General features: G+C 48.3%; 2 protein-coding genes across 2 annotated transcripts in view; one reads left to right on the top strand and one right to left on the bottom strand.

Moving 5' to 3' along the window:
- The window catches only part of LOC119952927, a 1,042,551-nt gene that overhangs the window by 842,002 nt on the left and 188,161 nt on the right, over positions 1 to 12,388 (bottom strand).
- The window catches only part of LOC119953600 (procathepsin L-like), a 32,260-nt gene that overhangs the window by 13,856 nt on the left and 6,016 nt on the right, over positions 1 to 12,388 (top strand). Inside the window, exons 5-6 of the mRNA XM_038778019.1 lie at positions 6,773 to 6,997; positions 11,135 to 11,294. Coding sequence (XP_038633947.1) covers positions 6,773 to 6,997; positions 11,135 to 11,294 — 385 coding nt within the window. The remainder of the gene's footprint in view (positions 1 to 6,772; positions 6,998 to 11,134; positions 11,295 to 12,388) is intronic.

Below are 12,388 nucleotides of genomic sequence, written 5' to 3' on the forward strand. Positions count from 1 at the left end.
TCTTCAGGCACCTTTTGAAATGACTGTAAAAATACTAAGTCGAACTGAAGAAAAAATTAGCCTCACAGTTAAACACACATTGAAAAAGATAGTGAAATAAAAAGGACATTCCGTCCGAAATTCAGAATCCATGTTCTCCCTCAAACCTTTTACCTCCCACACAATTCTTGATATTCTTCTCTATTGTGATGTCAAAGGGGTGTTACAGGCACTGCTTGGGCACATGACACAATTGGTTCCTGAAATCCAGGTTGGAACTCGAATAGTCATAAGTTCGAACCGATTTTCCTGTAGGAACAATAGTACAATTGGGGAATTGGTCCTTGAGCCAGGGCTGGAAATCCTTTGTGGGCACCTGGTGGTGTAAAATGCTCTCACCACTTGTCCTGTAATGCCTGCATGCCTCAGCACAAGTTCCTCGATTGTGTGGGAGATATACTGAAGCCATTCGATCACTGTCAGTTGCCTGTTTAACCTTGAAGTTCTGTGAGTCTGACCACATATTAAATAGAACATGAGTATATAAAAGCATTAACATTTCGACAGTTGGGCAAAAAAAAATTAAACAGAATAAACACCTGTTTATAACCTAATAAAGATAGTTCGACCTGTCCAGTTATACAGGTAGAATGGAATAGAACCATAGAATTCCTACAGTGCAGAAGGAGGCCATTCAGCCCAAAGAGTCCACACCAACCCTCTGAAAGAGCACCTTACACAGGCCCACTCCCTTGCCCTATCCACATAATCCCAGCCGATTTTTAGACACAAAGGGGCAATTTAGTAAGGCTAATCCACCTAACCTGCTCATCCCTGGACTGTGGGAGGAAACCAGAGCATCTGGCAGAAACCCACGCAGACATGGGTAGAAAGTGCAAACTCCGCACAGACAGTGGCTCAAGGCTGGAATGGAGCCCGGGCCCCTGGCACTGTGAGGCAGCAGTGATAACCACTGTGTCACCATGATACCCCTAAAGGACAGCAGGGAGTGTCAATGTGCCTTTATGAATGTGTTACCATGGCATCATAAACTCAAAACCGACTTTGTAAAGTCAAAATGGGGTGTCAATCTATAGACGTTATAAGTGCCATTTGTCAGAACTCATTGTAAAGTCGAGGGCTGCCTGTATCGATAGAGAGTGATGGCAAAATGGTGCTATCTGTTCTGTGGTTAATTAATTTTCACTGCCACTTTTCTCTGCTCCCCCTTCTATGATTAATCCCTCAGCATTTTATTCTCAGTCTGCCTCCAATTACTTCCTTCACATTTCTACATTTGACGGTTTCTTGCTAATAAAGCACAAGTTCCTGGATTCTACTGAATATACTTTTTGTTTCATCCATTGGAGTTTTATTGGCTTTCATTCCATTTTCCACAACTGACAACTCCACTTACCATGCAAGTGAGGATATCCCTCACCACATTCATCAACAAGAAAAGCTCAATCTTGCGAGGATATAATCTCACAGCACCTTAAACCACCCACTTCTACCACACCTGGATTTTTACACATCTCTCTTGCAACCCAAAACTCACAATCCCAATTTTGCCTAGAACACGTGCAACACCCTGATCATATTCAGATTGACAGATATACCCTGTGTAAAACCAGTTCTCTCACCCCTCATTGAACCACCAAATAGGTGGAATAGTAAGTTGCAATGAGGAGATAAGAACCTTACAAATGGATATGGGTTAGGTGAGTGGATCAAAATTTTGCAGATGGAGTTTAACGTGGATAAGCGTGAGGTTATCCGTTTGATTCGGGAAAATGGAAAGGCAACTTATTATCTATATGCAGAGAAAGGTCTGAGATATGATTCGGTGCAGAGTGATCTGGATGTCCTGGTCTCAGAAAACTAGTATGCAGGGAAGGCAGATAATAAGGAAGGCAAATGGAATTTTGGCCTTTATCGCGAAAGAAATAGAGTACAAAAATAAGGAAGTGTTGCTGCAACTGTACGAGGCAGTGGTGAGACTGCACCTGCTCTATTCACTACCCCAGAGTGCGGTGGATGCTGGGATACTGAGTAAATTTAAGGTGGAGATACACAGATATTTAATTAGTAATGGGTTGAAGGGTTGTGGAGAACAGGCAGGAAAGTGGAGTTGAGGCCAAGATGAGCCATGATCGTATTGAATGGCAGAGCAAGCTCGAGGGGCTGAATTGCCGACTCCTACTCCTAGTTCTTATATTCTAAATGATTGCAATCTCATTCAATGCCTAGTCTGTTACATAGACTCCAGAGGGTGTTTCATTCTAAAACTCAATTAAATTAATCCAGCATCTTTATTTTTCCAAGGCTGGCTCCACTTAATCAACTGGGCCTCACGGTAGCATGGTGGTTAGCATCAATGCTTCACAGCTCCAGGGTCCCAGGTTCGATTCCCGGCTGGGTCACTGTCTGTGTGGAGTCTGCACGTCCTCCCCGTGTGTGCGTGGGTTTCCTCCGGGTGCTCCGGTTTCCTCCCACAGTCCAAAGATGTGCGGGTTAGGTGGATTGGCCATGCTAAATTGCCCGTAGTGTAAGGTTAATGGGGGGATTGTTGGGTTACGGGTATACGGGTTACGTGGGTTTAAGTGGGGTGATCATTGCTCGGCACAACATCGAGGGCCGAAGGGCCTGTTCTGTGCTGTACTGTTCTATATTCTATAACTCTCCGATGCAGTTAATTGGCCTTCAGTTCATTGTTTCTAAACCCCGACACCAGCTGAGTGAGCCAACACCAGTAACTAACTTGTTGCCATTAGAACATAGAACATAGATCATCTTTTCTTGGGAAAGGGTGTCACATTTATCACTCTAGTCTTTTGTCACCTCCCCGGCATTTGGGGAAGATTGGAAAATTATCTTCACTCCCATTCCCTTTTGAATTCAGGCTGAAAGCAGTCAGACATGACAATTATCCATTTTAAACAGAACCAGCCTTTCCAATGTGTGTGCGTGGGTTTCCTCCGGGTGCTCCGGTTTCCTCCCACAGTCCAAAGATGTGCGGGTTAGGTAGATTGGCCATGCTAAATTGCCCGTGGTGTCCTAAAACGTAAGGTTAAGGGGGGTGGGGTTGTTGGGTTACGGGTATAGGGTGGATACGTGGGTTTGAGTATGGCGATCATTGCTCGGCACAACATCGAGGGCCGAAGGGCCTGTTCTGTGCTGTACTGTTCTATGTTCTATGTTCTATAATGCAGCCTGCCCACCAATTATTGCCCCCATATCCATTACCTCACCTGCCATGCATCATACACTCTCTTTAATTGTTTCATCGTAATCTCCCATTTCCCCCTTCATCCGAGGAGCCCTGGCTTTGGATCCCTTAGCTTTCCCTCTGGTTGTAATGTCCCTCGCCTTTATCTGAAACATCAATGCATTAATGATCACCCATTATCTTCCAGTTTTTCCTGTCCATTTTTGGTTCTGTTTGGTTGCCCTATTAACACTTCATTCACTTGATCCATTCATTTCACAGCACCAGATCTAGCAATGCCTCCTCCCTCATTAGACCAGGAGCATTCTGGGAAATGAATTCTCCTGAACACCTTTCAGAAATGCCTCCTCCCGTTTCCCTTTACTATAACACTTTCCCATTTGATGCTAAACTCAGTAACATCCCTCAATATCATCACTCCCTACTTTTGCACTTCTTGAAATGAAAATGAAATGAAATGAAAAATGAATGAAAATGAAAATGAAAATTGCTTATTGTCACAAGTAGGCTTCAATGCAGTTACTGTGAAAAGCCCCTAGTCGCCACATTCCGGCGCCTGTTCGGGGAGGCTGGTACGGGAATGCTGTGCTGCTGGCCTGCCTTGGTCTGCTTTAAAAGCCAGCGATTTAGCCCAGTGTGCTTTGTGATTCACTTCTTTGTGATTTCTCTGCATATTTTCCCCTCTGTCTCACTTTCCATCTCTGGAAACTTAGATAATACCCCCCCCCCCCCCCCCCCCCCCCCCCCCGAGTTGTGTAATCATCCACATTTTGCACCATGTCTAACGAGTAGGTTCTGTCCTTTTACCTCCAGGACATCCTCGCTTTGCAACACAACATCAACACGGTAGCACAGTGGCTAGCACTGTGGATTCACAGAGCCAGGGTCCCAGATTTGAATCCCCTCTGGGTCACTGTCTGTGCAGAGTTTGCACGTTCTCCCCGTGTCTGCGTTGGTTTCCTCCGGGTGCTCCGGTTTCCTCCCACAGTCCTCCCACAGTCCAAAGACGTGCAGTTTAAGTGGATTGGCCATTCTAAATTGCCCTGTGTCCAAAACGGTTACGAGGGATTATTGGGTGGAAGTGAGGGCTTAAGTGGGTCAGTGCAGTCTCAATGGGCCAAATGGCCTCCTTCTGCACTGTATGCTGTATGTATGTTCCCTAATTGCTGCCATCCTACCTCCCCCTTCTATCCCTATTTTTTCTGAACATTTTGTATCATTGAATATTCGCAGCCTTGTCCGCACCATCAACCACGTTTCTATTATTGCTACTACGCCATATTTCCACTTTGATCTTTGTGCTTGTAACTCACCAACTTTATTCACTACTCTGTGTGTTAACGTACATGTATTCTTAACCTGTCTTTGCAGCCATGCTTAGTCGACTCCTGTCGAATGTGATACTATTTCCTTCTAGGATTAAGGTAAAGTCACCATAGGCCATAGATGACCATAGGCTGCTTCCCCTTTGAGGGGGAGAGCTGACTAATGGTGATTTAACCTGAGGGTCACCACACCTCAGGCGAGGGTCAAGGTTGAGAACATAGGGCCTTCATGAATAACCTCAGCTAGTGCAGGAATCGAACCCACATTGCTCACCTCGCTTTGCATCATGAACCAGTTGTCTAACCATGTGAGCTAAGGCTCCCGAGGATTATCCAACACTTCACTTGAAGCACCTTGTTCCACTTTACTACTTTCTGGTGCCTAACCCACTGTCAATTAAATTGAAAATCTCCCCAACTGTTAGAGGAAATTGATCCCAGGCCTAATGGGATGTCTCCTGTTCTTTTTGAGTCGGTACCTCCTGTACCAGAGCTGGTCCCAATGTTCAGAAGCCCTGAAGCACTCATTTACTGCACTTCAAGCCACACGTTGATCCTCCCGATTTTTCTATTTCTACTCTCGCTAGTCGGGAGAGTAATCCAGAGCTGTTACCGTTCTCCATGATTCCTGAAACTTTGACCATTGGCCCACAATCCCTATCCTCTTGATGTCATTGATACTGACACAATTTCTGGCTCACTCTCTTCACCCTGCAGTATATTCTTCATGATGTCCTTTGCCCTGACATCAGTGAGGCAACTTACCACACAGCACTCCAGACAACATTTACAGAAACACCTAACTATGGAATCTCTTATAACAATTACATTTCTATTCCATCTGTTCTCCCTCTCTGGAGCCCCTTGCCGAAGGATACCGCAGTCTGGACTGCACTCCTTTGAGGTGTTGTCATTCACAGCCACCACCAACGTTGTGTATCTGCTTGAGAGTGACTCCCCAAAAATACTTGTACTTTCTGCTTCTTCCTACTCCTCCAGATATCCACCCACCTCCCATCCTGAAGGCTCCTTAGCTGGGGAGTGACCATCTCCTGGAACACAGGAAACTCCCGTCCTCCCTGATGTTGAGCTTCCCCCTCCAGCTCGGCAACCCTGAGCTCCAGCTGAAACAGCTGGAAACACTTCCTCCACATGTGGATTGGAACCTTGGTCACAAGCAGTGGGCTGACTTACTTTGCCCATGATTCTATCCCTGACCTTTCTTCTCAAATTATTCCCCGGTTAATCAGAATCAGCACTGAAGAGTAAGAGTGAAATCCATACCCTCCCAAACCTGCCACACAGACACTCACTGATCCCATGTGTCTTCTAGAAATCTCATTAAGAAGATGAACTAACTTCGTCGGTGTAAATCTGCACTGCATCTGACAATGCAAAGATTTTGGGTGCGATCTGCTGGCCATGGTGCGCCAGAACAGGGGATCTTGCAATATATCACAATCTGAATCCTGCCCATTGTAGTCAGCTTCAGTATTCGGCACATCTGTGTATTAGAGTGAGACAGCTAGTCTCGCTCTAATATGTAGGTCGCCTGATCTGCCAAGGCCCTGGGATCTAACCCCTTCATCTTGGACAACTCAGGCGAGAGCTGTTGGTTCCCACAAATGGGGACAAGGAGGAATGGCAGTTGGGGCAAGGGGTCTCCCAAGGATCTAACAGGTGGTTGCCCTCGAGGCAGGCTGGCACCCTGACACTACTGGTCCCACCATGGCAGTGCCAGCCTGGCAACCTGGCAGTGTGACCTGGGTTTTCCAGCCTGGCACTATCCACATGGCACTGCTAGTTGGCAGGGGCACTGACAGAGGTGGCATTTTTCCCACATTAGGTATCGGGCTGGGGATGCCCTGCATGTCTGGGTAGGGTGCAAGGGCTCAAGAACCCCCATATTGATGACCTAGTGCTTTGGGGGGGGGGGGGGGGGGGATGCAGGGATGGGTTGGGGCAGGGGGGGGATGGTCAATCTCCTCCAGCACTGAGGAGTTCTGGCGAGCAGAGTTCCTCGGTGCCTGAAATGGGACTAACTGCGGCCTGGGTGGGGTGTTCACTGCTGAGGCCCCGGATTGAAACAAAGTCCAGTTAGATGGAGTGATGATTCTCGGCGCTGTGAGTGCAGGGAAACACCCGGCTCAACGCACTCGACACGGGACTCTGTTGCAAATCGGTTAGATCACACCAGGAATGTTTAATCAGAATGTTATTTTATTTCTGTCATGACCAGGGAGGCTGTGGTTCTTGCTGGGCTTTCAGTGCGACCGGTGCCATCGAAGGACAGTGGGCTCGGAGACGTGGAAAACTGATTTCCCTGAGTGAACAGAACCTGGTTGATTGTACCAGAAAATATCGTAACCATGGATGTCGAGGTGGATGGATGGCAAATGCCTTTCGCTATGTGAGAAACAATAAAGGCATCAACACGGATGCAGATTATCCATATACTGCTACGGTAAATCTCTTTTAAATGCTTTTCCAATCCCCAGTTACAAAATGTTTACAATATTCATGGTATTAGACTGTGGAACCCAGTCCAAATAGAATGGAAGCTGACATCCAGCTTTGGATCAATTCTTCCCTGAGAATCTGCTCCCACGTTTCCACCAATGTCACCCTCTAACCAGCGTGAGGGAGGTTGAGAGAATATCACCTTTCATGAAGGGACTAGTTCTCTCTTTCATTTCTCCCCTTTTCTTGTAATGATCCCTCAAATCTCCACTCAGCACCTCCTGCTCTCATGCAGTTTGAATGAGGAGTTCAGAGTGTTAAAGTTCATTCATATTTCTGCTCCCCATTCTGTGAGGCAGAATGTTGATGCGACAGGCGGCTGACAAAACTCTAACCGGCTCTGACCTGTGGAATATACAACCTCGCCAGTACAACAGTTACCCTGTCAACATAACCATGCACAAACGAGAGCACAACATGGCCGGTTACTGCCCTGCACCCCCCTCCCCCCGGCTTCCCGAAAGCTGTTGCGCCTCGTAAGGTCTATCCAGATCTACCAAAATTTACAATCTGATTCCTGCCCACAGTGGGGTGGAAGGTTAGCCATGCCAAGGTGCCCAGGTGGCACCAGCAGTGCAGGGTATCTCTCTGCCCAGAGGGCATGCACCTGGGAGCCTCCAATCCCCTGGGAGACCCCCAGCAGTCCTGTTCCACCTGGTCCTCATTGGTGGAAACCAGCACTGAACAGCATTCATCCGATGTTTCCAAGGCGAGGGAGTTAGATCCCACACCTTGGTTGGATCTCAGGAATGCATATTAGGGTGAGACTGGCTGTCTCACTCGAATATGCAGATCCAACAGATATCACACCGAACATCTCGCGAGATCTCGCAAGGTGCGTTGAGCTAGGTTGATCCCGGGAGTCCGGTCTCCCGGCATTTACCGACCACATTGCTTTTCGGGCGCAGCGCAGCCGGTAGATCCCGCCCAGAAACCTTTCCGTCAGATCGCATCCACAGAAAAATAATAATAATCTTATTAGTGTCACAAGTAGGCTTACATTGACTCTGTAATAAAGTTACTGTGAAAATCCCCAAGTCGCCACATTCTGGCACCTGTTCGGGCATACTGAGGTAGAATTCAGACTATCCAATTCACCTAACAGCACGTCTTTAGGGACTTGTGGGAGGAAACCGGAGCACCTGGAGGAAACCCATTCAGACACGGGGAGAACGTGCAAACTCCGCACAGATATGATGCCAAGACGGGAATCGAACAGCGGGTCCCTGGCGCTGTGTAGCCACAGTGATACCCATTGTGCTACCATGCCGCCTATACTGCCATAAATAAGACTAGAAGAGATTATTTTAGTCTCTTTGGTTCCCCCATATGCTGATCTGGCTGCCCGTTATTCAAATATAAGCTGTTTCTTAAAATGAAGGAACAGCTTTGGCTGGATCTCCGAGACATCACGCCAAATCCGCGAAACGCAATCGCTGGAGAATTGGCTCCGACGCTGAAATTGGGTTGGACGCTGGTTTCGTGACGATTTTGGATTCTCAGGACCCCCTAACCCGACAAAACCGTGCAGACTTCAGCATCACATTACCCGCCCCGACGACCGATTCTCCGGGGCGCATAATGCTCCGGGTTGGGGGGGGGGGGGGGGGGGCGCAGGTTACCTGTGTGTGGCAGGTAGGAAGTTGGTGACAGGGGCACAGTGCTGGGTACTCACCCTGGCTGCCTGAGGAGGTTGTGCAGCGTTTTTCGGTACTGGTGTGCAGTCCGGGCCACCTCGCTGACAGCGTGACGGCGCCTGCCACCTCTGAGGCATGGCGAATGATGTCGCCTGCTGTCCTCTGGCCCAGCCCGGTATACAACACCAGTCTCCTCCCCTCCACGCCGTCCAGGAGTCTCTCGAGTTCACGTCCTGAAATTGCGCTGCTGCTCTCCTGGCGGCCATCTTGCCTGACGCTGTGTGTGGGGGGGGGGGGGGGGGGGGGGGGGGAATTATTAAGTGCAGCCATGGCGTTGCGTCAATGACGGAACTTTTTCTTTCCAAATTTAGTGTACCCAATTAATTTTTTCCAATTAAGGGGCAATTTAGCGTGTCCAATCCACCTAGCCTGCACATCTTTGGTTGTGGGGGAGAAACCCCGCAAACACGGGGAGAATGTGCAATCTACACCGGACAGTGACCCAGAGCCGGGATCGAACCAGGGACCTTGGCGCCGTGCGGCTGCAGGCTAACCCACTCTACCACCGTGCTGCCCGTCAATGACGGAACTGGCGAATCAGCAGCCGTCCATCAGGCGTTTCATGGGCCATTTCAAGTTGGTGTGAAAGCTATTTGAAAGATCGGCCTCTGTCTCAATCCGGTTCATTTGGTAGAGAGGTGTTTACTCATTAGGAATGTAATGAAGCTGCAACTTGATTTGAATATTGGGGTGTAATTAAGAAGCATTTGGTTTTGAAACAGTCTCTGTGAATATTTGTGTAAATTGTCTTTCGTGCTGGTGTTTCTCTCACAGTCACTGTTCTCAGTGTACACTGGGAACAATGCGCCAGTGTACGTGTGTGCGTGAGCAGTTATAGCAAGGTGACAGTGAGAACGATGCAAAATGTAGCAATTCATCCTCACCATCCTGTGCTAAAAATGTAGAGAGGGGTGATGAGGGTCTCGCAGAGAGATACAGAAATCCTCTGCTCAGTATAGTATCATAGGATCCCTATAGTGCAGAAGGAGGCCATTTGGCCCATCGAGTCTGTACTGATCCCATGAAAGAGCACTCTACCTAAGCCCGATCCCTCACCTTATCCCTGGAACCCCTCCAAGGGGAAATTCAGCATAGCCAATCCACCTAACCTGCACATTCTTTGGTCTGTGGGAGGAATCCGGGGAACGCAAAGGAAACCCAAGCAGACATGGGAAACTGCAAACTGCACACAGATTCGAACCCGGGGATCTGACACTGTGAGGCAGCAGTGCTAATCACTGTGCCACCGTGCCGCCCAAAACAAAGCTGAGCTGAGAAGTTTGAGAGTATCATTATGAAGACTGTTTTTCAGATATGTTAATTTAAAAAAAAATGGAATTGCTGCTAACTGTTTCTTCAATTTTGGATTGGTGAGTTGAGCAGTTTCGTTCTCCAAGGATAATATCTCACTGCAGTTTCTGGTTCTGGGCACTGAAAGGATCTTTTACAAGTGTCACTGTTTCCCATTGAAATGGAGTCAGTGTGAGGGTATTGCAAGAGCTGCTCATTCTAATACAGGGCAACGGAACACACTCAGGTCTGTTTTATACATTGGGAGCCGTCTAACACTTATTCTAACACCAGGCTTTGAACACCCTGGGCCAAATTTTCCTTTTCTTCTCTGAAATGCTGGCTCAGCTGGACAAAGAGGTGTGCAGCTCACTGGCAGTACAGCTGGCTTTTCTTGTCCTATGGTCCCGCACTTCAGAAGAAAGAAATACTGCATCCGCGTCCCATGCTAAGAGGGAGTGGGAGTCCGGGTTATGATTGCCCCAGTTAAGAAAAAGAGGAATCCCCCCCCCCCCCCCACCGCCCCGATGCACACAGGAACACCCTCACCATGGGAACACCCAGCACGGAGAGAGACCACCATCCCGTGGACATGCAAATCCCCCAATGGAGTTCCCAAGATAAACTACCCACAAGGCACTGCCAAGTGATGGTGTGGGACTTCTTAAATCTCCTGAGCAATACAGCGGTGAAAGCCACTGTTGCAATATCACCCTTCTCGCTCACTCTCACTGTGGTGAGACCCGTCACCCCCCGGACTTGATTTTTTTACAGGGGGTAAATGTGGTGAATGTATATGCGTAATTCACACTGTGTATCACTGTGTCCCTGTGGCTCCATCTGTGAGCCGTTGCGCGGCTCTGCCCCAGGGGGAGATGAGGAACTTGTACAGGCTCCACCCTTGGCTCCGCCCATGGTCCCTCCCACTACCGGAAGTATAAAGTGCTGCGGTCTTGTGAATCTGCCCTCAGTTCTTCTGGTCGCAGGCCTGCTCAGTTGTAAGTCGATTGAAGCCACAGTTTGCTTCCTCTCTTGTCGTGATGGTCGCATCACTCACACTCTGCAAATTTTTTCACAATTTGTTTAACTCTTAGGATGGAACATGCAGCTTTCGGAGAAATAGGTTTGTTGTCACAATCAGAATGTACGGACGTATCAGACGAAGGACAAGGTTTTTGGAGCGTGCAGTGAAATGGATTGGACCAATAGCTGTTGCAATTGATGCAAGTGGACCTTTCCGCTGGTACAGACAAGGTAAGGCACAGAAACTTTTTTATTCTTAATTATTTCTCAATATTCAGAATGGAAATGACCGCGACCCTTCACCTCGTTCATGTTTTCCACCCCCAGTTCTGTATACGCTCCAGTGCTGTCTAACACCATGAGGTTAAAATTAATTTGATGGACAATTGTTTCCCACCCATTCGCAGTGATACAGGCAGCTCAGAAACTTGGTGCTGCTGCTAATTTCACTGATAAGTGATGACCAGCTCAGTGCTGACGTGCTGCTGAGGGTCTGCAACCCTCAACAGGGGCCCAGGTTTATGTGAGGTTAGCTCCATTTAAAGTGAGTTTGTATGACTTAAACACAATCTGCACCTCTGAAAGGAGCAGGTGCTGCAACTCAGGCAGAGACTCTGAGCACAAAGAGAAGTGGAAATGGTGCAACAGGCCAGGCAGCATCCCCTAGGTTCTCTGATACAGCACTGGAGGCCTTGGTCCAGGAGGTGGACAGGAGAAGAGAGGTCCCCTTCCTTCAGGGGAGCACGAAACCCTCCAGACATTGCAAAGGCAGTGGGATCAGGCAGCGTCATGGCCAATGCCAGCAATCTAGTTCCGAGGACCTGGAGGCAGAGGCACAAAATGTTCGATGACCCCACACGAGTGGTCAGGGTGAGTGAATTTGTTCCTTGCTGTACACATACAAAAGTAACCACTAGCCCTCACACACTGCCCCCATTCCCACACACCCACTTCAACTCACCTCCTAAAAACATCCAACACAATCATAGCTCACATGTTTCCACCTCACCCACACACAATTAACACTAATGCAACTCACACCCAACACCTCACGCTTGCACACACTGCCAGATATTCAACCATGAACGCCACATCACCCAACCAGATTGCAACAAACTCAGTGACACACCTTCCCTCTCTCTTGCAGGACAAGGGTGGCCCATAACCAGAGGGCAACAGCAACAATCCGGCAGAGACCAGCATGGCAGTATGGGGGGGGGGGTCTCAATACTGGAAATCATGGTGCAGCCACAACTGAGGCTGTGGTCAATGGTCAGGGTGAAACAATAGAGGATGATGGTTTGTTCCTCCCAAATCCACCTCCT

The sequence above is a fragment of the Scyliorhinus canicula genome, chromosome 18 (genome assembly GCF_902713615.1).
Source record: "Scyliorhinus canicula chromosome 18, sScyCan1.1, whole genome shotgun sequence".
NCBI classification, from domain to species: Eukaryota; Metazoa; Chordata; class Chondrichthyes; order Carcharhiniformes; family Scyliorhinidae; genus Scyliorhinus; species Scyliorhinus canicula.